We start from the raw sequence: 22,298 nt of genomic DNA, 5'->3' as shown, positions 1-22,298 counted from the left end.
TGTCACCGCGCGTAGTGATTTTAAAATGTCAGAATATAAGTAAGTAGTCAGTAGTTATTTATGTATACTTTCCTTTGTTCTATTGATTATCGTAAATACATGATATTAATTGTCGAATAAATGAAGTAATTTGTTTGTTTTTATTTTTGGTGTAACTATTGCTATTAAATAATTAATTTATTGCTATTGTTAAATAAGATATTAATAACAAAGCACTGGGTTCTTTTTTCACTCCAATAAAAACAATAATCAGCTGATTGAATGACGATGCTCAACACAAAGCAAAATTCGTGACCTCGTTCAATAGTCAATCCTCTGCTTACTATTTATGTTACCAGAGGCGTTGGGTGATGATATAGCAACCAATCAAAATTTTCACTTATTTCTAACAGTGTTTTTAAACTATCTTTATAAGAAAACTTTTATTACAGGTTCGCACATCAACAATATGGCTATATCTTCAGATAAAAATTCGAAAGCTCACTGTTTGAGCAAGAAACGACCAGAATTTATCACAACAACTGTAAAAATATAAATAATAAAAATAAAAGGTAAAAAAATTTTAATTTATTTTGTAAAATATTATATCATATTTAATTATTAAATCTTCAAATATAGTTCATTTTGCATGACACTGAAGTTGACAGATATAAAAAATTTTTTAGATATTTATAGCAATTAAATTATTATAAAAAAATTAAATTAAAAAGTTTCACATGTAAAAATTAATAAAAATTTTAAGAAGCATTTTTTTATTGTAATTAATTTGTTAAAAAAATTTTTTTAAATTAATAGCTGACTGCTAACTTCAGTATTATCATTTTACTTTTTTTTAACATGCACAAAAAAAATTTTTTTTAATTGTGAACATAATTAATTATTATTGTATTCAATTATGAAGAGTCTAAAATCACAAAATTATTAAATAGCTTCTATTTTTAATAAAATTTTAAAATCTTTATTCAATCATGGTTCTAATATATAAGTACCTACAGTTAGTAGTACATAAAAAACACCTATGAACTGACTGATTGTATTGATAAGTGATATTATTTTTAAAACGTCAATAATACATAAATATTTTTTTTTTTTTTTAGTCGCAGTAAAATGCTAATGAATATCTTCATTGCCGACTTTTATTTGACATCAACAAAAACATGAAAAAACAGCCACATGTAATAACCTAAAAAATATAAATATTATGTACATAAATATTGGAGCATATTTTTACTAAAAATATTTATTAAAATGACTAAACATTCAAGCAAACTTTTAACTAATACAAGTTCAAAAAGTGACCAGTTAGAACCACATAATGAATTACTCAGTAATCAGACACTTTATATAATATTTGCTCTTGTTTCTACAGTAAAATTTTTATTAATTCCAACATAGTAAGTCAAAAAATTTCATTACTTATTTAATTTAAAATATTTATTATTATTTTATTGATTTTTTCAGTCATTCAACAGATTTTGAAGTTCACCGTAATTGGCTTGCAATAACATACAGTTTGCCGATAAAAGAATGGTACGTAAATGCTAAGTCAGAATGGACCTTGGATTATCCTCCTTTTTTTGCATGGCTGGAATTTTTATTCAGTCAAATTGCCAAATTTGTTGATCCCGAAATGCTCAAAATTGACAATCTGAATTATAACTCACCTGAAACAATATTTTTCCAAAGAACAACAGTCATCATTGCAGATTTAATGTTTCTATATGGAGTTAGAGAGTAAATATCCTTAGCATTTAATTGTTTAAGAAAATAGTCTTAACAAATTTAATATATTGCATGCCAAATAATTTTATTACAGAATTGGAAAAGTATTTTGTAACTCCCAAAATAATTATATGGCATTTGGCTGTCTATCATTGTGTAATATCGGTTTACTGATGGTTGATCATATACATTTTCAATACAATGGACTTTTATTGGGAATACTTTTATTGTCAATAGCAAAAGTTTGCAAAAACGAAAGTGTAAGTACCTACATGATACTTAGTTTATTTTTTTTTTAATAATATGGTGTTTAAAAAAATATACATTTGGCATTTTAATCGTTATCTTGTAAAGAAATATTTGTAAGATACATTTTATTTATTTATACATTTTTTTAGATTAGTATTTTACAAGGAGCAGCGTGGTTTGCAATTCTGTTAAATCTCAAACATATTTATTTATATGTTGCCCCAGCGTTTATTGTTTGGTTACTTAAATGGTATTGTTTTAGAGTTAATAAATTTTTTACAAAATTAACTCAACTTGGAGTAATCGTGTTAACAATCACATTTGTTTCTTTTGGCCCGTTTTTATCTCAATTGCCACAAGTGAGTATTCTAAACATTTACGATTATCTTTATGACACTGGAGTTGACAGATATAAAATTTTTTTTAAATATTTATAGCAATTAAATTATTATAAAAAAAAAAAAAAAAATTAAATTAAATTATTTATCTTCAACTAACAAAGTTTAAATTTTTATAATTAAAATTTTTAAAGGTGCTTTCAAGACTTTTTCCGTTCAAACGAGGTTTAGTACATGCTTACTGGGCTGCAAATGCCTGGGCTTTGTATATTGGTGCAGATAAAATATTGTCCGTAATTTCGAAACGATTTGGTTGGATAGCAACTACAAAAACTGCATCAATGACTGGCGGTCTAGTACAAGAAGATACTTTAGCCATTTTACCAACTCCTACGCCTTTTGTTACATTCGTTGCTACACTTTTATCAATACTGGTATTTATTTAATTTGTTATTGAAATTATTATGATATTTTTACAAATTAACCAATTAGTTTAATTTTTAATTTTAGCCTGTTATTTATTTAATATTAAAGAAGAAACAAAAACATCTACATCGAGAAGACTTTGTAAGATGTATTATTTTATGTGCATTAAGTTCATTTATATTTGGATGGCATGTCCATGAAAAAGCAATTTTAACCGCAATCATTCCATTAAGGTATGTAATCAAAATATGCAAACAGAAATACATTATTTAATAGCTTGAATAGCAATGTTAATTTTTTTTATTCACTTATTTTTAGCCTTTTAGCTACTCTCAATAAAAATGATGGTAGAATATTCATGATCCTCAGTTCAGCAGGACATACAGCTATTCAGCCTCTTCTCTTTCCATATGATTTAACTTTATTAAAAATTTTAATGCATTTTATTTATTCACTCGCTGAAATTTTATGCTTCCAAGAACTTTTTAATTTATCATTATTAAAAATTCACGAGTGGATATATGTGATAATTTTACCTTTTATAACAATTTATGAAACTGTTATTCATAAAATAATTTTTGGACAACAATTACCATTTCTTCCACTGGCTCTAACTTCAATTTACTGTGCAATTGGTGTTATTTACTCATGGGTACTTTATTACTATGTATTTTATACTAATTGTACCGTGACTGATGTAGAAAGCAGTAATGTGAAAACAAGTCAAAAAGTACAAACTAAAATTGATAAAGTAAAAAAACGCAATTAAATAATTTATACAAAAAAAATATTAAAAAATTAATAATAAAAATCTATAATGAAAATGCAATTCTTGTTATTTAGTATTTTTTTATTTTTAGTAACTTTCAATTTTTACATAAATATATTTAATAAGACTCTTAAAATTATAAGAAATTAATTTTATAACATTAAAGTTAACTGTCACTTGACAATTTTTAAATTTTCTTTAACAAAAAAATTATTTAAAAAAAATTGCATTTTTAATTTATTAAAATTTCTACAAGTCCATTTTTTTAATAATTATTTTTTGCTATAATTTATTTGTTAAAAAAAATTAAAACAATTGTGAAATTACAGCTAAATTTATTGCGAACTAAAATTTTAATTGAAATATTCTATAGATTCACTTATAACAATACTTTTTTTTAATGAATAAATTATAATTTTTTTCTTTATGTAAAATAAATGTTAGAATAATCAATTTATAAAATACGTATGTATGCGTTTAAATGCATGCCTACAATACCTTCTTTCAGTTTCACATACATGTACAGATGAACTTTTGTATGTGTGATTTCCCACCTGCAGTAAAAAGACAGCGTTCATTTCTATTTAGTATATGTTATAACCTCTCTCAAAAATGGCTTTAATTATCTTGATATTATTTTTTACATAATAATGATATAGTTACATTAAATAAAATAAAAAAAGTACTTATAAAAATACATAAAAATCAAAATATTTTATAATATTTAAATTTGTTAATAGTGATTAAATAAGTGCATTACTATAATTTGTTTACATAAAATATTATAACGTAAGTTTGTTTAGGTAATAAATCATAAAATTGAGCCGCAAAATTTAAAACACTGTTTTCGCTAATTGTTTATATATATTCTACTTGAAAGTCTTATTTATTCTTATAGAAAATTTTTTTTTTATTTACAGAAAACGATATTCATGTAAAATATAAACCTCGTGTCAGTGATAATGTCTTCTGTCCATCGAACATTTGCTTATAAATTAAGCAAGCAACTTGCTGCTGATGTTCGTCGGCATATATCAAATTCTTCGTCATATTCAAGAGAACTTTCCAAAAGCGAGAGTAATGCAAGTGGATTTTCATCATCTGTACGTTAAATTCAAACGTCACAATATTTTTAGTCGTATAGTTCTATGTATCTTAACAAATTGAAATTAATATATAAAATATTTATTATAAACTCTGAATAGATTTCACTCTGCGAAGTGTATGAGCCAGTAGACTATGAAGATTTTCTAAACCAACATCTGTTGATCATTGAACGTGATCCATTACGGTCAATATTAGATTTTCCACCCGATGATGTTGAGCTAAGAGTTGTCAAGCGGAAAATTCATACAGAAAGTCCTATAATTCCATTTGAATCTCTGTAAGAAATTAAAATTATTTTTAACTCTAAAGTTTTTTTATGAAAATCAAGTTAGCCGACATTTCAAAATTTTTAGAAATTTTTTATTGAAAAAATTTCAATTAAATAATTAAAAAAAAAAATTTCACTTGTAAAAAACTTGAAAAACTATAAGTGTAATTTTTTAGAAATATTTTTTTAGTTGTTATTAAATTAATATAAAAAAAATAAAACATTTTCAGACGTCTGCTAACTTCAGTGTCATATTTTTTTATAATAAAATTTTATTACTTTTTTTTACAGTGATACAGTCAGTCCTTATATTCGGAGATGTATTGAAACTTTTGCGTCTGACTGGATAGTTATTCATAGAAAATATCGTAGGAAAGCTTCTCCAATTGCTCGAGAGAGACTTCTTCTAGATACTCCCCGACAAGATTTTGAAGTCAGTATAAAATTTTGTTAATAATTACTTTAAAGTGTAACAAATCTATTTCCTCATATTGCAAAATTTTAATAAACATTTTAAATATTTTTTTTTAATTTAACTTGAAACATAGGTCGATCAAGAAGACATTCTTTATAATTCTCCAAATGATGAAGACGATTTATCAAGTTCATTGGATACACCACGAGGTTCCTGGGCTAGTTTAGATTTACGTCATTCGCAGCATGACCCTCTTTTACCTGGTTTACTTGATCGAGTTTCACCAGAAACGATTGATCAAATAAATGAGCAAAAACGATCAGAAGATCGACAGGATGCGATATTCCCACTTTACACTCCGCCAACGTCTCAAGATGACGAGTGGCAAGAAAGTAGTCCAGCATTAGAACCTAGTGAATTATTTTCTCACAAAATACTCGTTAAATGTCTTCAATTGAAATTAGAATTAGAAGTGGAGCCAATATTTGCGAGTTTCGCACTCTATGATGCCAAAGAAAAACGAAAACTCTCTGAAAATTTTTACGTTGATATGAATCCAGAACATTTAAAACGAATGCTCGGTAGCCATATTGCTTATAGCGATGCAAGTACTCTGGCAAGAAGCTGTGTCTTTAGCATCAGTAAACCAAGCCCTGATTTATTTATAGTAGTTAGATTGGAAAAAGTACTACAGGGTGATATCTCTGAATGTGCTGAACCTTATTTACGTGATGACAAAAATAGAGATAAGGTTAAAGTAGCCGCTGCTATCGCTTGTGAACGTTTGGGACGTTATAGAATGCCTTTTGCCTGGACTGCTATCCATTTGTCAGCCGTAATAGGCGGTGGCAATGGTGGTGGCTTGGATTCTGAAAGCAATGGCAGTGCAGGGTCATTAGATAGAAAATCTGGAAGCTTAGAGCAGTGGCGTAAAAAAGTTGAACAGCCTACTCGACGAGGTTCTTTGGAACGTAAAAGTTCTGACAAACGACGTAGCTGGTCGCCAGATGATTTTGCTAATTGTTTGGATAGTTTTAGACCAATAACATTGACTGTCTCTAGTTTTTTTAAACAAGAAAGTGAAAGATTGAGAGACGAAGATCTCTATAAATTATTGGTTGAATTACGTAGACCTGGATCTAATTTGAAACGATTAAAATGCATACCAGGTATTCTTAAATTGGATTTAAGTCCAAAGCCTGATGAATTACCACGTTGTTTAGATCCAGATTTAAGAAGACTTATACCCTATCCAGATGAAAAAAATAGACCAATTAAAGAAGTTCTTGAGTTTTCCAGTGACGTTGTTATACCCGAGTTAATTTATCGTAATTTTCTTTATATTTACCCGAAAGAAGTTAATTTTAGTTCAAGAACTGGATCAGCACGTAATATAACTGTCAGAGTCCAATTAATGGGCGGTGAACAAGAAGCTGATGCATTGACAGCAATATTTGGTAGATCATCTTGTCCTGAAATGACTCACGAATGTTTTACTTCCGTTTCCTACCATAATAAAAATCCAAACTTTTATGATGAAATTAAAATACGTCTTCCTGCTGATTTAGGCGCTCGTCATCATTTATTATTTACCTTCTATCATATTAGCTGTCAGAAAAAAGTTGAGCAGCCAAATGTTGAAACACCAATTGCTTATACGGTAAGTACACCTTTTAAAATCTAATAAAAATTAATCAAGGCATTTTTTATGATACTAAACAAATAAATTAATTTCTATTCAGTGGTTACCTCTGTTGCGAGATGGACATCTTCAATTTGGTGAATTTACATTACCTGCTATGCTCGATCCTCCACCATCTAACTATTCTTACATAGCACCTGATGTGCTATTACCTGGAACTAGATGGGTTGATGCTCATCGTGGGGTGTTTAATATTATTATTGAACCAGTTTCAAGCGTACATCCTCAAGATAAATATATTGACAGGTATTCTATGTTAATTTTTATTATAAATTTGTTTTTTTTTTTTTTTTTAATTCATTATTTTTTTTAAGTTCTAATAATGATTTAAAAATTTTTCCAGATTTTTATCTCTCTGTGGTTATTTAGAAACGGGACAAGTACCTCCAAGAATCGGAGAAACTGGAATGGAAATAGAATTGAGATCATCGTTACTGGAATTATCTCGTACATCAAACTCAGCTTTAGTACGTTCTCTTCCTCAGTTACTCGATCAATTAATATCATATTTAGTGCTACCTCCAATATTACCGTCATGTCCAATAAATATTGCCGCGGCATTATTTGAAGCGATAGGTCTTCTAGCAAAAAATATAACAAATTTACCAGACGGCCAGATTGATGTTCACGGTAGGCACACTCTTTTAGCGACGTATGCTGCATATCAATGCTCTCTACCACGTATAACATCATCACCGAGAGTAGCTCGTTCACGGAGTAATCCAGATTTATCAGTTGAAGATTTAGAAATGGAAATTCATGCTCGTGGTTTAGATCGTACCGCATCAATGCGTCAAGAATCGCCATTAATAAACTGTCCATTAATCAGGAGATTACTTCACGAAGAATTAGCTTTACATTGGGTTGTTTCAACTGGACAAGCTCGTGAATTAGCGATAATTCATTCATGGTTTTTTTTTGAACTCATGGTCAGATCAATGGTAACACATTTATATGAAACTGGTAATTTAGATGCTCCGCGAAAAATAAGATTTTCACCGCAATATTGTGATGATATTTCTACTTTAGTAGATGTTTTGACAAATGAAGTGATAAATAGATATATTAAAGATCTTAAAACAGCATACAATTTAATATTTAGTTTGGCAAATTTTTTATCAGACTTACTATCGATTATGGATCGTGGATTCGTGCTCTCATTAGTCCGAACAGCATGTTGCTTATTATCTGATGCAACAATTCACGTTCCCGATTCAACTACACTGTTTTCACTTAAAATGGATTTTATCAGAACAGTATGCTCTCACGAACATTATGTCGCATTAAATCTTCCATTTGGTACTGGTTATACTTCTGGATCAGCACCAGCATCTCCAAGTCCTTCTGTCAGTAGCAGCACTGGAAGTCTTATTTCTACACTGGTACCTGGTAATTGTGCTAGATTTGCAGAATTGAGTCAAGAATTTCGTCAACAGCATTTTCTTGTAGGTTTAGTATTATTAGATTTATCAACAACTCTTGAAATACCAAATCCAGTGTTACAAAGTAAAGCTATAGGCTCTGTAAGATATCTAATGACTTGTCATGATAAAGATCCAAGATATTCAGATCCATCAGCAAAAGCTCGTGTAGCTGTTTTATATCTTCCATTGTTAAATATTATTATGGATTCATTACCACAGCTTTATCAATGGGATTCAAAAAATAAAAGCTTATATCCTAATGACTCAAATTCAATTACACAGTCAGTAGCGCTTGCTATTGCGGGTGGCAATTCAGCAGATGTTTCTAGTCTTTACTGTCGAGTATCTTTGAGCTCAGAAACAACACGACATCTACTTATGTGTTTTTTGTGGGTTTTGAAGGGTTTGGAGCGCAGTGTTCTCACTCAGTGGTGCTCTGAGTTAAATTCAAGACGAGTTTTATGTCTACTACATGTACTTAATATTTGTATTGCTGCATTTGAATATAAAGGTAAAAAAGCTATGAAAAGAGTGCCACAACAAGTAGCTGCATCAGGTGATATTCGTTCGAGATTAGAGGACGTGATACTTGGTCAGGGTAGCGCAAGAAGTGAAATGATGTTGCGACGAAAGGAACGAATTATTGGTGATAAACTCAGATGGAGAAAAGATCAAATGGCGTATAGAACCAATGAGCCAGCTGAAGAGCGAGTTGTCGAACAAGATGCTCATATCGAAGGTGCTTTAGCAGCTGAAGCCTCTCTTATTGTACTTGATACTTTGGAAGTTATTGTTCAAGCTGATTGTGCTGGTGGTGCAATCAATGGTGTATTAAAGGTACTTTTGAGAGCTTTACAAAGAAACCAAAGTACCTCTGTACTTCAACACATGTTTAATACTCAACGCGCACTTGTTGTTAAATATCACAGTGCATTTTTTGACGACGGAAGCGAAAGATGTGGCAATCTTTGCTTAACGCTACTAACTCGGTGTAGTTCACCATTGAGTGCAATTCGGAGTCATGCAGCTGCCAGTTTGTATCTTCTTATGAGACAAAATTTTGAAATTGGAAATAATTTTGCTAGAGTTAAAATGCAAATGACTACGTCATTGTCAACTCTTGTTGGCCGTGGACGTGGACCTAGTGAAGGTGCGCTACGCCGAGCTTTGAAAACTGTTTTAGTTTACGCTGAAAGAGATAATGAATTAGCGAATACCAGTTTTCCTGAGCAGGTTAAAGATTTATTATTCAATTTACATATGATACTCTCAGATACTGTTAAAATGAAAGAGTTTCAAGAAGATCCAGAAATGTTATTGGATTTAATGTATCGTATTGCTAAAGGCTACCAAAGCTCACCAGATTTACGTTTAACTTGGTTGGCAAATATGGCGCAACAGCACATGGAACGTAAAAATCATACAGAAGCGGCAATGTGTTTGGTTCATAGCGCTGCACTTGTTGCCGAATATCTTCACCTGCTCGAACCAGGCAGTGGCGGCCGGCCTATCGGAGCAGTCGCTTTAAGTTCTGTTTCTACTAATGTACTAGAGGAGAGCGCAGTTGGAGATGATGTTCTAGCACGGAGAGAAGAAGGATTATGTCTTGGTCCCGATTTCTCAGAAAGTGGACTCGCTGGGTTACTGGAGCATGCCGCTAGCTCTTTTTTCGCTGCTGGAATGTATGAAGCTATCCCTCATGTTTATCGTGTATTGCTTCCGATTGCAGAGACTGCGTATGATTATAAAAAACTGGCCAATATTCATGGGTAAATATAATTTAATCATATTTAAATATAACAGGAGTATGCTTTCACTCTTTTAATACGTATTTTTTTTTTTTTTTTTTTTTTTTTTTTTTTTTTTTAGCAAACTCCATGAAGCTTATGCAAGAATTGATCAACTGTCAGGTAAACGGGTATTTGGAACTTACTTCAGAGTCGGTTTTTACGGTAGTAAATTCGGCGATCTTGATGGTGAAGAATTTGTTTATAAAGAACCGACTCTTACGAAGCTTCCGGAAATATTTTCAAGACTTGAAAATTTCTACATCGAACGATTTAGCGTCGACAATGTTGTCATAATAAAAGATTCTAATCCAGTAGATGTTAGCAAATTGGATCCTGATAAAGCATATGTTCAAATTACTTATGTAGAGCCATATTTTGAAGCATATGAGCTGAGACACAGACCAACAATTTTTCATAGGAACTTTAATATTAGTAAATATTTTTTTTTTTTAATTTAATCAATTTAATATTTTCAAATTTGGGTTAAATTTATTTTATTTTATTTTCACAGAACGATTTATTTATGCAACACCTTTTACTACAAGTGGAAAAGCTCATGGTGAACTCAAGGAACAATGCAAAAGAAAAACAATTTTAACAGTTGCCACGTATTTTCCATACCTCAAAACACGTATACGAGTTGTGGCTCGAAAGCAAATTGTACTTAGTCCTATTGAAGTGGCAATTGAAGATATTCAGAAAAAAACAGTTGAGGTATAAAATTAATTTTTTCAATACTTACAGTAATAAAAATAAATTATTGATTAACTAAAAAAAAAATTTTTTTATTAGTTGGCTAATGCTACAAATCAAGATCCACCGGACCCAAAAATATTACAAATGGTACTTCAAGGTTGTATCGGTACAACTGTTAATCAAGGACCAGCAGAAGTTGCTAATGTATTTCTTTCAAATATAAGAGAATCAAACGTACATCCTTCAAGATTTCAACATAAATTACGGCTTTGTTTCAAAGATTTTACAAAAAAATGTTTAGACGCATTACGTAAAAACAAAAATCTCATTGGTCCTGATCAACGTGATTATCAACGTGAATTAGAAAGAAATTATCAACGTTTAACCGAAAAGTTAGCGCCTCTTATTACTTGGAGGTAAAATAAATTATTAGCTAAATTTTTTTTTTTTTTTTTTTTTATTTAATTTTTATATTGATAATAAATGATTGATTAATTTACAGCGGGTCTCCTCCGATGAATCAAGAATCTCCATCATTAACATCTTTACTCTGGTAGAAGTTTGCTTACTGCCATAATAAATTAACCAAAGACGTCAAGATACTCATATAAAGCATTTTGATACTTTTTATTCCAAGACTTTTGTAATTTACAAAAACAGTAAGATATACCTAATAGTATTTTGGTGATCTATTCATATCTTTAATTTTTTTTTTTTTTTAATTATATAAATTGTTTTAAATACTTAGGAAAATCCATCAATATCTACATCACATTCAATAGTTAATTAATTTATTACTTTAAGTATCGAGTACTTGCTACAAATAATTTAGTCATGTAAATTTTATTATTATACTTATTAACAGCTTGCTAGGATTTTCCGACTTAAATCAAATGTAAAGCATTTTTGTACACAATTTTACTTAATCGTACTTAAGAAATTTTTTTTAATTTATTAATCTAGTATCTAAGTAGTCAAATTTGGCTTAAGCTTTTTTATACAAATGTCGTAAATAAATTTAAATATTTTTAATTTATCATATTAATAAAGACTTAAATTTTTTTTTCTAAAATTTATTTGAATTATTACATTGAGAAAAAAATAGTTGTTTTTTTTTTTTTTTTTTTTTTATGTCAAGATTGAATGAAAAATACAAAAAAATAATAAGCAAACTAAAAATAATTATCATACTTTCATACAATCTTTTCAAGTTATGTTATCATGTTGGTTGCGGTTTGTTGAGAAAAAAGTTCAGCTTGTACGGCATTAAGAAACATTGGAACACTGTGTTGTTTTTTTAAATGACGTTCAATGAAATGTTCAAGAGTTGCTGAAAATTGCGTTTCCAGTAAATCAACACCTTCGCCTACTTGAAAATATAAAAAATCATCAGGTGATTCAGCATATTGACTCGATAACTTGTATCGTCCTTCCTTTGTTCGATCTACTCGCCACCCAAATAATTGATAGCACGCTTGTCGATATTCGTGCGATGATGCTTTGAAGACATCCTTCAACCGAGCTATTTTAATTTCATGGCTCTGTTTAAGTTCAGCTATTTCTATATAAATTAAAAAAATAAAGTTAATAAAAATTTTTTAAATCAATTAATACCCTGTGAAAAATACCATTATTAACCTTGTGCTTGAACTGAAGAAACACCGATAGGTGAATCAGTATTTCCCAACTGAACTCTGGCTCGAAGTTCCTCAACCTCTCGCAAAATTGCTGCCATTTTTTCTTCAGCTTGTTGACTTGCTAAAGCTGCCGGATTCATTTTGAAATGTAATATCCGTGCATTACAATTAAAATCCCCTTTAAGTACTCGATGCTCCAATTCACCCTTGAGCTTATCAACTTCTTCTTGTAATCTTTGACACTCTTTTTTTGTTGCCATGGAATCGACCGAGTCTAAGTCAGCTTCCAACTTAGAAACTAAATCTCTGAAATTGATAAAATTAATTAAGAACGGTTTATATAATAATCAAAAATATTTTGAAGTGTTAACTACCTGTAGCCTTCAAGGATATGTTCTAATGCCAGAATGCGCTCATTAACAAAGCTATTGACATCCACTGTCATTTCTTTTTCGTATAAATCCAACTGTTGTTTATAACTGTCTCTCTCACGTGTAACTAACAACATTTTTTTTTGTAATCGATTGACAAATTTGTTTAATCTGTCTATCGACACGCTTGATTCGTTCGCCAGTTTTTTAACGTCCTCATACTTTCTTTGCAAGTTTTGATTTTTTCGTTGAACTGACTCTATTCGGGAACGCAACTGACCTTCTTCAGATGTTAAAATTGCCTCAGCTTGCTGTAATCGATTAATTTCTCTTTTCAATGATAATGGATCAGCTCCAATTCCAATTGATTCATATTCTTTCAATCTTCCTAATAATTCATTGCATCTAACTTCCAAAATTGCTACTTGGTGCTCAACTTTTTCAGTATGTTCTAATCGTTGCATCATATTAGACATTTGTTCTTCAAGAAGTAATTTACCTTTTACAGATTCTCGCATTCCATTGATAATTTCTCTAGATGCTTGCAATTCTTTTTCTAATTCATTCGCTCTTGCTGCCCGGGTTATAAGTGTTTTTCCTTCTTCCCACAATGATCGTTCAGATTCTAATTTCTCTATGGTCATTTTAGAATTTTGAAGTTCAATTTTTTGTAATTCATATTCTTTTTGTAATACCAAATTATCCCGTAATTTTTCTTCCAATTCAGCTATTCTTTTTTCAGCCATTTCCAATTTTTCCTGCGTGTCTGTTTCAGCTTGATTTTTAGGTGATGATACTGATGATGATGATTCTAAATTATTTTTATTTTCATTTTCATTGGAATGTTTGGTACGTTCTGACAATTTAGCATTCTCATCAATTAAATTACTAATCTTTTGTTCCAATTCTCTTTTCATCTATTTTATAAGAGAAAAAAAATTACTTCTAACATAATTTTTAATAAACATAAGCTAAAAAAATAATGTAAATAATTTTAATACTGAAGTTAGCAGTCAGCTGTTAATTTAAAAAATTTTTTTAATAAAAATTAATTTTTACATGTGAAACTTCTTAATTTAATTTTTTTTTTTTTTTAAATAATTTAATTGCTATAAATATCTAAAAAAAATTTTTATACCTGTCAACTTCAGTGTCATGAATAATTACCTGAAACATTTCACTTTCAATATTATTATGTGCTTCACGAGCCTCTTGAGCAGTCTTTCGAATAGATTCAATCCGCCATTCTAATTGTTTAATTGTTTGCTTATCTAATTCAGCCTGCATTTCAAGCACATTTTTTTCTTTTTGAAAAACTTCCTCCAGTTGATTTCTTAATTTATGGAGCTGTTGAACTGTACCTTCTTGATGCGAAAGTCGTGTCCGAAGAGAAACCACCTACAAAAAACCATCAATTAAATTTAATTATTACTCATTAATTGTTGAAATTATTCAATAAAATTTATAAAAAAAGAAATTCAATTTTACTTCTGCTCGAAGACGTCTCCATTCCCATGGACTTGCGGGTGCCGACTCAGCAATGCTATTACTAAATGAATCACTCATATCATGTGTTCGTTTACGTTTTGGTGGAGTTTGTTCATCATTGTGAGATGATACTGCTACAGAAGAAGTATTATCTTCAGACGAAGGCAAGCCGGTATTTCCACTGGTTGATGGAAAACTTGGCGGTACTCTCAATCTGTCACCAGTATCTAAAGTACTTGTTGATAATGGGGTAGTAAACCCGGCTCCAGAAAGACGAAGAGGGACTCCACTATTACGACGATAACTTTCAGTTGTTGATTTCAAATCATTAAGCATTTTAATTACTGTTGTTGGATCCTGATCATTCATCTAAAATTGAATAATCATAATTGTTATTATTATCATATTAAAAATTTTAATTTATAACCTCAAACTTGTTTATATAAAATAATTAATAAAAGTTAAAACGTAAATACCGTTGGTATGTATATATGTCTGTTATATTATTGGTTACATAAATAACTTGATACTCATAAATCGTATTTTTGTAAAATCCTAGACATTAGTATATCAAAAATAATATCGGCGTTTCACAAACAACTAAACAACAAAAAACTGGCTTCACTTTTGAAATTCGAGGATTTTAATAGAGAGCGTATATGTAAACATGTCAATCCACTGAAGTTGGCAGACATTAAAAATTATTTTAAAATTTTATAATAATGCAATTATTAAAAAAAAAAAAATGAATTCAAAAGTTTCACATGTGAAAATTAATAAAAATTACAAGTGAAAATTTTTAAAAGTATTTTTTTATTGTAATTAATCTGTTAAAAAAATTTTTTAAATTGACAGCTGACGGCTAACTTCAGCATTATACACACATGTCATGGTTGCGAAGCCACGCAAGCGCTTTTTCATGTTTAAGAAAATTAAAAAAGTTTTTTTATTAAATCAATTACAATAAAAAAATACTTTTAAAAATTTTCACTTGTAATTTTTATTAATTTTCACATGTGGAATTTTTTAATTAAATTTTTTTTATGATAATTTAATTGCTACAAAATTCTAAAAAAATTTTTAATATATCTATCAACTTCATGAAAATATAGTAAAGGCTTACTTACATGACCTTTTAACCAATAAAATTTATTTACTTGTCAAAAAAAAAATTTATCTCGCTACATAGAAATTTGTTGTAATATGTTTTTCATATAAGAATAATCATTGTACAATTATTTATTTATTGTACATTAATTAAAATAAAAAAATACTTATTGAGATAAAATGAATATTTGAATAAGTGAATAGTAATTTAATTCTCGAATTAATTTAATTTAATTATTTACAGCAAAAATATAATTATGGATTTTGTATATAAAGGGATAATTTTATTGTTCAGTCTCTTTCCATTTATTATAGGGGTATGTATTTATAGAAAAATTATTAATTAATTTTAACAGTAAAAATGAGTGACATTAAAAAAAAATTTTAATTATTTTATAACTTTATCTACATCTTAAATTTAATCAATATATTTATTTATTTATATTTTTTAGAGCGAACTAGATTACGATGGCTGGTTACAAATACGTTTGTACCATGCTTTAAATGATAATTCAATACCTCATTTCACAGAAAGAGGAAATATAACAGTTTCTAGTATAAAAAATGGAGTTTCAAGTATAGCCCAAGCTGGTTTAGTTCCATCACAATTGACAGCTATAAAAACTTTAGCACATAATGATCATAAGTATCGGCTAAAAGCAGTAATACGTACATCTTCTGGATTTGAATCAACATTTTTAACATCTGTGCCAGCAGTAAGTTTAGTAATGATTACAATTTTTAATCATTAAGCACTGTGAAAACTATAGAATAATTATTACTTTATTGCAGTGTCATTTATTTGGGACTGAATTTGAAGACATTTTAACAGTTTGGCTAGATATAGCAGGGGAACCAATATCAGTAACTCAAGTCTCTCCTGGTCCATGTATGACAAATTTACCAACGACAAAAATGTGGACAACTAGCGTGCAAATACAATCTCCTGATGCAGGTCCTACTCCTGATACAGCATCATATATTTACAAGCTTGAGAAAGAAAAGGAAGCAAGAGAAAGAGGCGAAACCAAAGACAATCGATCATTCCTAGCTAAATATGTAAGAATTTCTTTTTTTTTTTTTTACTTTCAAAAATATAAATTGAAGACTTAAGTATATTGACTACTCACACAATTTTTTTCTAGTGGATGTATATTGTTCCCGCACTGATTTTTGTGGTTCTTACATCAGCAGCTAATCCTGATGCCGCAACTGGAGGTGGTGGTGGTGGTGGTGGAGGTCAAAGACAATAATTTTAATTCAATAGCTAATTTGTTAAAAAAAAATAATTTCTTTCAATAGTATTTATTTCTTCTTTACCAAATAATGCATTTGTAATTAAAAAAGTTTAATAAAATTTGTTCATAATTGTAAAATTTTTATTTATTTAAATGGATAGTTAAAAATAGTTAAAAATTCATGCAAATAAATTTTTTATAAGTACATAGTAAAAATATTGATCAAGGTAACTTGAGTTACTGTCATGAAAAAATCAATATATACTTAGAAACACCTGTACAAAAGTTGTGGCTTCAATTCAAATAGGGTTTATATGTCATAATGAAAGCATAACAGCTATGGCAGCATTTACATTAAATCTTGAGCGGAAAATTGTACCAGTTTTAGTAGTTTGTGGCAAATTTGATGGTTCTCATGCTTGTCTTGCTGTCGCGACATCATCTGGTAGTATTCTCGTTCATAGTCCGCACCGACAGCCGCCGATAGGCGTGAATGAAACTCTAGAAGAAAATTTTGAAAAACGTCTCAAATGGAATGGAGAACTTGCGGAGCTTCAAATTGGCAAACAGGTAAATATATTTTATAGAAAAAAATTGTTTCATTAAATTATTATTAATTAAATTAAATTAATTTCTAGATATTATCTCTCTGTACCGGCCGCCTTACAGAAGACGAAAGGGATATTCTTTTAATTGGTACTTCGACTCATATTTTAGCTTATCAAGTAGAAGAAAATGCAGATCTTTTTTATAAAAATGTAATTATTAAATTTTTTTTTTAAATCTTTTTTTCATCAAAAAAAAAAATTAGAACTAAAATTATTTATTTACACTTAACAGATTCCAGATGGTGTGTATTCTATTGCCGTTGGTAAACTTAGTTGGTTGTCAAATCAAGTAACGATAATTGGTAGCAATTGTTCTATTACAATTATTGATGGAGAAGGAAATGAAGTTTTTTGGACAATAATGGGTGGAATTGTCAGATCATTAGCTATATTTGATTTTGATGGTGATGATGAATTTGAGGTAAAATATTAAGAGACATCAGATGAATTTTATAATTTTTTTGATTAATAAATTATAGAAAAAAAAAAAAAAAAAAAATTGACATTTAGAAATTTAAAAAAATTGAAAATAATTTTTTTGTTAAATAAAATTTAAAAATTCTCTAATGACTGCTAACTTTAATGTCATGCTAAATTAAAATTAATTAGTTAGTTTTTCAAGAAAAATCAAAAAATTTTCAAATGTCTGCCAATTTCACTGTTATAAAAAATTTTAATATTTTATAAATTTACGATAACATATTTACTCACACGAAATCTTCACTTGTATAGTTAATGACAGGATCCGAAGATTGTGAAATTAAAGTATTTAAAGCAGATTTAATTTTATGGGAAATAAAAGAGACAGCACCAGTGACAGCTCTTTTAGCTTTGCCAGGTCGACAATTCGCTTATGTAGTTGACAATGGAACTGTTGGTATTTATGAAAGTGGTCAGAGATTGTGGAGAATTAAGGTAAATTTTATTTAACTATCATATTTGACTAGAGTAAATTTATATTAGCATCTTTGCTATTTTAAAGTATCATTATTTATTACAGTCGAAGCATAAAGTTGTATCAATAAGAAGTTTTGACGTGAATGGTGATGGCAAACTAGAAATTGTAACTGGTTGGAGTTCGGGAAAAATGGATGCAAGATCTTGTTTGACCGGCGATGTTACATTCAAAATACAATTAAACTCTGCTGTTGCTGGAATAGTTGAAGCTGATTATCGTCGTACTGGACGACCAGATTTAGTAATAGTTTCTATTACAGGAGAAGGTTTTTAACTCGCCATTATATTAATTAAAAATACTAAATAAAATATTTAAATATTTCTAAACATTTAACAGTTCGAGGATATGGAGCTGGGTTGATGATAAGTACACCAGAGCCAGATGAATTAATTCGAAAATTGCTTGCAAGAAAACAAGCATTAACAATGGAGCTTAAGCAGCGTGGAGCTAATTTTCAAAATTACCTTGGTTCTAAATTAGCCGTAAATATGTTTCCAAGTAAAGGTGCTGTGAGACTGGCTCTTGCTGCGGGTCCTGGTTTATTAATAAGCTGCGTTATTGTATTTGCGGAGGGTCTTTTTGAAGGCGAAACAATGGTTGTGCATCCACCTAGACCAGAAGAAGAATTAGAAATTGAATTAAAACCCGATAAAAATATGACTGTTGATATTCATGTTAAAGTTTGTATGGGGACTGTCAATAATGATTTATATCAGGTAACTTGTTTATTTTATACCAGCAACCTGCAGTCATTATGTGGCTGTCGAGATTTGCGGATTATAAATAAGAAAACTTTGGCTAAATAATTTTTCCTTATTCTTTTAATTTTATTGATTATAAAATTTCAATTATCGTAGTTTTATTTTTTTAGGTTTTTGAAATTGTACGACAATTGCCACAATTTTGTATGTATGAAATAATCTCAAAGCCAGAAAATTTATCTGAAGAGTTTAAAAATTGTGGAGTATTATTTGAGGTATTAATTTTAATTTTATTTAGAAATATAAAAATTAAATAATATTACAAATTACAGTAATATAAAACGTTTGTAATTTTTTAGATTGCTGAGAGATTAAAACGTATTGCCTTGTGGTTGAATCAATCTTTCTTACTTAGCAAAGAATTCGACGTGCCAGATGAAGGTCCTTTGGCCGCATTTGTTGAAATTTGGCTGCAAGGAATGAGAGATAATAAAATTCATTGTATCCGAGCGAGTGCAGTAGGGAAAGCAAGCATTCAAACAGAAGATATGCATTTCGCTGGTGATATTGTTCAGTCTTTGGCTACTTATTTAGGTATTCAGGAACTTGGATCTGAAGCAAGATTTCCAGTTGAAGAGCAAAAATTATGTACTGCTTTAGAACGTGTCAAAGGTACTAAAAAGATCTGAGAAAAAGTTACAAGATTATAAATTTTAATTTATTTTTTTACGACTCTGGCTATTAGGCTTGCGAGAAGTTGATGCTCGGCTTCAAGCCGATGCAGCAGGAGACTCGACTCTTTTAAAAAATCTTGTGATCCGGTTAGAAGATGCAAGAATTTTAAGTGATGTTGAGGGTATGAAAAAGCGTCTTCTACAACTTAAAAACGTTAACAGCGATCTTATGAGAGAGAATGAAATTAGGACGAATAGTAGCAGAGAACTTACATCTACTTTGAAAGAACTTAATATAGGAGTTCGCAAAGCTTCCAGACTTCGAGGTAATTTTTTAATATTTAATTTTGTCATTTATAATATTATAATTTTTTTTTATATTTATTTTAGTGGGTCGGGCTTCAACAAATACGGTCTCGAGATGCAGAATAGCCATTCAAGATGAAAATTCTAAAGCTTTAATCCAGGCATTACAAAATGGATAGTTTTTTTTTACAATGTAAGTAAAAATTTATCAATAAATATTTTATAAAAATTCAATAAAGTATATTCTATTGAAATAGACAACTTTTTTATGTTTAGAATTATTTAATAAATAATCAGTGAAAATTTTATAAAATAAAATATTAAATTTTTATGTACAATTAATATAACTCGTTTACTCGCAATCTACAAATTAAATTTTTCACAACATAACGCTGGTCCATTTTCTTCATATTCTTCTCGTGTTACCAGCATTGAGTTAAATGTTGAATCTTGAGAAATAATTTTACCACCTTCCCAAGCATATGTTTCAGGTCTAAAGATAAAAATGTATCATTTAAAATAAATACTTCAAAAAATTTATTTCAATAAATAAAAAAAAATGTATGTACTTACTTTTCAGGTAGAGTTATATTAATATTAAACTCATCAGGAGCTAATGTGCGAAGATCTTTATAAATACGGTCTCGAAAACCTGGAAACTTAGCATTACCACCAGTCAACACAATATTTAACAGCAATGATGGCCAAGTTTCTTCATCACACGCTTTTATAGAATCCATAATAGCTTCAGGGATCCCCATTTGCCGTATTCCAACATCAGAAGGGTTAAATAAAATTTCAGGGATGGCAAATCTTTCATTGCTTAATCTAAGTGTTTGTTGTTCTCCCTGTGGTTCGGGATCTCTGAGAAAACCACGTCTGAGAGCCGTATAATCCGGGAGAACATAATCTTTGACAATTGGATTATTTTCTAATTTACTTTTAGCTAGATCCATATCCTTGAAAAAATCTTGCGAGACAAAGCAAGAATCTTCTTTAACTTGATTGATAACATAAGTTTCATCCATAACGTGCAATTGTCTGTAAGAAATAATTTCTTTTAAATGATTCGTTAATAATTTTCCTCCAACATCAATTCGACGTATGCCTTCTTTATATTTAACTCCATTAATATAGGGAACAATATGAGTAAAACTGTAACCCGAGTCCACAATAATACTGGCTTTACATTTAGGATTGGATGATTTATAATTAACGTTAGATAAATTCGATGTATTTATTTGAAGAAGACTCTGGCATTCGTATTCTTCAAAAAAAATTTCTGTAGTTGCTTCTTGAATTGGCGCAAAATTGAACAATGGCTCAGTTATTATAACAGAAGTTTGATTTAAATTTACTGAACAGCATTCTTTAGAAAATATATAATCCCATACTGTTTTTTGTATGTCCCAATTTACGAGATATCCTTTTTGAAATGGAAGCATGTAAAATAAACCTGATGCATCGCGACAATCTTCTATTTGATTGCCCACAAATGGTCTGCGACGTTCGCTTTTAGCTTTCATGATGCAATTTGGAATTATCCTATAATAATAAAAAATAAATAATATTTTAAAATACTCTCGAAATTGATAACATCACATATCAGACTATTGTAATATAAATTTTAAAAAATACATGCCAATTTTTCTTTAAAATTTATTTTCAATTATTATTTTATATGACACTGAAGTTGACAGACATTAAAAATTTTTTTTAAATTTTATAACAACTAAATTATTATAAAAAAAATGTAATTAAAAAATTCCACATGTGAAAATTAATAAAAATTACAAGCGAAAATTTTTGGAAGCATTTTTTTATTGTAATTGATTTGTTAAAAAATTTTTTAAAATCAACAGGAAATTTTTTAAAGAATGACTTACATTGGAGAATCTGAGGTAAATCCAACTTTCTCACTATAAGCACCATTGTCGATAACAAATGTCATTTTTGTTACTTTCATAAGTTAATTATAAAAGTTTTTTAATAGTTATTGATAAAATAAATTGTATTATATAGACCAATTTCAACGGTGAGTGTAAAAGTAAACAAGCTAGCGTATTTGTAACCTCAAACTAAATAGAGTGTCAAGTATCGCGTCTTGAGCCATCTAGAGCATATTCTAAGAGACTAACATAATTTACCCTTATAAAAATAAATGGCAAAAAAGAATTTAAAAAATTGACAGTTGTCAGCTAGCTTCAGTATAAATTTATTATTGAGTTAATATAATAAATTAAAATAATTTTATATTTTATCAAATTTAAAAATTGACCAGACCTAAATATGTATAATTAAAAT

General features: G+C 29.2%; 6 protein-coding genes across 7 annotated transcripts; 4 read left to right on the top strand and 2 right to left on the bottom strand.

The window, feature by feature from the left end:
* The first annotated feature begins 209 nt into the window (after nucleotides 1–209).
* On the top strand, nucleotides 210–3,589 carry Xit (ALG6/ALG8 family glucosyltransferase xit). The gene is made up of 9 exons (XM_074255058.1): nucleotides 210–347; nucleotides 432–551; nucleotides 1,098–1,394; nucleotides 1,462–1,734; nucleotides 1,817–1,982; nucleotides 2,121–2,330; nucleotides 2,504–2,743; nucleotides 2,820–2,968; nucleotides 3,054–3,589. Exons 3-9 carry the CDS (start codon nucleotides 1,249–1,251, stop codon nucleotides 3,502–3,504), a joined length of 1,635 nt encoding a protein of 544 aa, XP_074111159.1. The 5' UTR covers nucleotides 210–347; nucleotides 432–551; nucleotides 1,098–1,248; the 3' UTR covers nucleotides 3,505–3,589.
* A 385-nt stretch (nucleotides 3,590–3,974) lies between these two features.
* On the top strand, nucleotides 3,975–11,548 carry Zir (dedicator of cytokinesis). Its single transcript, XM_074255052.1, has 11 exons — nucleotides 3,975–4,293; nucleotides 4,425–4,607; nucleotides 4,710–4,888; nucleotides 5,171–5,312; nucleotides 5,428–6,954; nucleotides 7,037–7,242; nucleotides 7,340–10,189; nucleotides 10,290–10,642; nucleotides 10,722–10,924; nucleotides 11,003–11,322; nucleotides 11,409–11,548. Exons 2-11 carry the CDS (start codon nucleotides 4,467–4,469, stop codon nucleotides 11,461–11,463), a joined length of 5,976 nt encoding a protein of 1,991 aa, XP_074111153.1. The 5' UTR covers nucleotides 3,975–4,293; nucleotides 4,425–4,466; the 3' UTR covers nucleotides 11,464–11,548.
* Nucleotides 11,549–12,003: 455 nt separating this feature from the next.
* On the bottom strand, nucleotides 12,004–15,050 carry Mad1 (Mitotic arrest-deficient 1). Its single transcript, XM_074255057.1, has 6 exons — nucleotides 14,879–15,050; nucleotides 14,403–14,771; nucleotides 14,082–14,312; nucleotides 12,918–13,831; nucleotides 12,545–12,849; nucleotides 12,004–12,467 (listed from the first exon to the last, which is right to left on the bottom strand). The coding sequence occupies exons 2-6, from the start codon at nucleotides 14,769–14,771 to the stop codon at nucleotides 12,118–12,120; spliced, it is 2,169 nt and encodes a 722-aa protein (XP_074111158.1). The 5' UTR covers nucleotides 14,879–15,050; the 3' UTR covers nucleotides 12,004–12,117.
* Nucleotides 15,051–15,637: 587 nt separating this feature from the next.
* Nucleotides 15,638–16,822, top strand: Emc10 (ER membrane protein complex subunit 10). The gene is made up of 4 exons (XM_074255059.1): nucleotides 15,638–15,826; nucleotides 15,962–16,225; nucleotides 16,302–16,568; nucleotides 16,655–16,822. Exons 1-4 carry the CDS (start codon nucleotides 15,767–15,769, stop codon nucleotides 16,760–16,762), a joined length of 699 nt encoding a protein of 232 aa, XP_074111160.1. The 5' UTR covers nucleotides 15,638–15,766; the 3' UTR covers nucleotides 16,763–16,822.
* Nucleotides 16,823–17,045: 223 nt separating this feature from the next.
* LOC141534159 (BBSome complex member BBS2) lies at nucleotides 17,046–20,190 on the top strand. 2 transcript variants are annotated; one of them, XM_074253320.1, is made up of 10 exons: nucleotides 17,046–17,317; nucleotides 17,386–17,505; nucleotides 17,588–17,776; nucleotides 18,088–18,270; nucleotides 18,356–18,578; nucleotides 18,650–19,029; nucleotides 19,185–19,289; nucleotides 19,374–19,686; nucleotides 19,760–20,014; nucleotides 20,079–20,190. In XM_074253320.1, the coding sequence occupies exons 1-10, from the start codon at nucleotides 17,087–17,089 to the stop codon at nucleotides 20,171–20,173; spliced, it is 2,094 nt and encodes a 697-aa protein (XP_074109421.1). In that variant the 5' UTR covers nucleotides 17,046–17,086; the 3' UTR covers nucleotides 20,174–20,190. The 2 variants fall into 2 exon arrangements, with proteins under 2 accessions (XP_074109421.1, XP_074109420.1); XM_074253319.1 differs by having other exon boundaries at nucleotides 19,760–20,164.
* Nucleotides 20,131–22,252, bottom strand: Arp6 (Actin-related protein 6). Its single transcript, XM_074253325.1, has 3 exons — nucleotides 21,881–22,252; nucleotides 20,568–21,539; nucleotides 20,131–20,487 (listed from the first exon to the last, which is right to left on the bottom strand). The coding sequence occupies exons 1-3, from the start codon at nucleotides 21,958–21,960 to the stop codon at nucleotides 20,358–20,360; spliced, it is 1,182 nt and encodes a 393-aa protein (XP_074109426.1). The 5' UTR covers nucleotides 21,961–22,252; the 3' UTR covers nucleotides 20,131–20,357.
* Between the last annotated feature and the right edge of the window lie 46 nt (nucleotides 22,253–22,298).

The sequence above is a fragment of the Cotesia typhae genome, unplaced genomic scaffold, assembly GCF_013202065.1.
Source record: "Cotesia typhae breed Kobodo isofemale line unplaced genomic scaffold, CoteBio_Ctyphae scaffold_13, whole genome shotgun sequence".
Lineage (NCBI taxonomy): Eukaryota > Metazoa > Arthropoda > Insecta > Hymenoptera > Braconidae > Cotesia > Cotesia typhae.
The sequence above is the reverse complement of the archived record's forward strand: the minus strand, read 5'-3'. Positions and strand labels throughout refer to the sequence as shown.

What these genes read in the sequence shown, in the direction of transcription:
- Xit (XM_074255058.1), top strand. Translation starts at nt 1,249, where the DNA reads ATGACTAAACATTCAAGCAAACTTTTAACTAATACAAGTTCAAAAAGT. An exon ending in AAGTTTGCAAAAACGAAAGT is followed by an intron (nt 1,983 to 2,120) that starts GTAAGTACCTAC and finishes ACATTTTTTTAG; the next exon opens with ATTAGTATTTTACAAGGAGC. An exon ending in CTACACTTTTATCAATACTG is followed by an intron (nt 2,744 to 2,819) that starts GTATTTATTTAA and finishes TTTTAATTTTAG; the next exon opens with CCTGTTATTTATTTAATATT.
- Zir (XM_074255052.1), top strand. Translation starts at nt 4,467, where the DNA reads ATGTCTTCTGTCCATCGAACATTTGCTTATAAATTAAGCAAGCAACTT. An exon ending in CAAGTGGATTTTCATCATCT is followed by an intron (nt 4,608 to 4,709) that starts GTACGTTAAATT and finishes AACTCTGAATAG; the next exon opens with ATTTCACTCTGCGAAGTGTA. An exon ending in ATAATTCCATTTGAATCTCT is followed by an intron (nt 4,889 to 5,170) that starts GTAAGAAATTAA and finishes TTTTTTTTACAG; the next exon opens with TGATACAGTCAGTCCTTATA.
- Mad1 (XM_074255057.1), bottom strand. Translation starts at nt 14,771, where the DNA reads ATGAATGATCAGGATCCAACAACAGTAATTAAAATGCTTAATGATTTG. An exon ending in GGAGACGTCTTCGAGCAGAA is followed by an intron (nt 14,313 to 14,402) that starts GTAAAATTGAAT and finishes GGTTTTTTGTAG; the next exon opens with GTGGTTTCTCTTCGGACACG. An exon ending in TTCTTCAGTTCAAGCACAAG is followed by an intron (nt 12,468 to 12,544) that starts GTTAATAATGGT and finishes TAATTTATATAG; the next exon opens with AAATAGCTGAACTTAAACAG.
- Emc10 (XM_074255059.1), top strand. Translation starts at nt 15,767, where the DNA reads ATGGATTTTGTATATAAAGGGATAATTTTATTGTTCAGTCTCTTTCCA. An exon ending in TCTTTCCATTTATTATAGGG is followed by an intron (nt 15,827 to 15,961) that starts GTATGTATTTAT and finishes TATATTTTTTAG; the next exon opens with AGCGAACTAGATTACGATGG. An exon ending in GATCATTCCTAGCTAAATAT is followed by an intron (nt 16,569 to 16,654) that starts GTAAGAATTTCT and finishes ATTTTTTTCTAG; the next exon opens with TGGATGTATATTGTTCCCGC.
- LOC141534159 (XM_074253319.1), top strand. Translation starts at nt 17,087, where the DNA reads ATGGCAGCATTTACATTAAATCTTGAGCGGAAAATTGTACCAGTTTTA. An exon ending in ATGGTGATGATGAATTTGAG is followed by an intron (nt 17,777 to 18,087) that starts GTAAAATATTAA and finishes TCACTTGTATAG; the next exon opens with TTAATGACAGGATCCGAAGA. An exon ending in AGTTTCTATTACAGGAGAAG is followed by an intron (nt 18,579 to 18,649) that starts GTTTTTAACTCG and finishes AACATTTAACAG; the next exon opens with TTCGAGGATATGGAGCTGGG.
- Arp6 (XM_074253325.1), bottom strand. Translation starts at nt 21,960, where the DNA reads ATGAAAGTAACAAAAATGACATTTGTTATCGACAATGGTGCTTATAGT. An exon ending in TTTACCTCAGATTCTCCAAT is followed by an intron (nt 21,540 to 21,880) that starts GTAAGTCATTCT and finishes TTATTATTATAG; the next exon opens with GATAATTCCAAATTGCATCA. An exon ending in AATATAACTCTACCTGAAAA is followed by an intron (nt 20,488 to 20,567) that starts GTAAGTACATAC and finishes TTTTATCTTTAG; the next exon opens with ACCTGAAACATATGCTTGGG.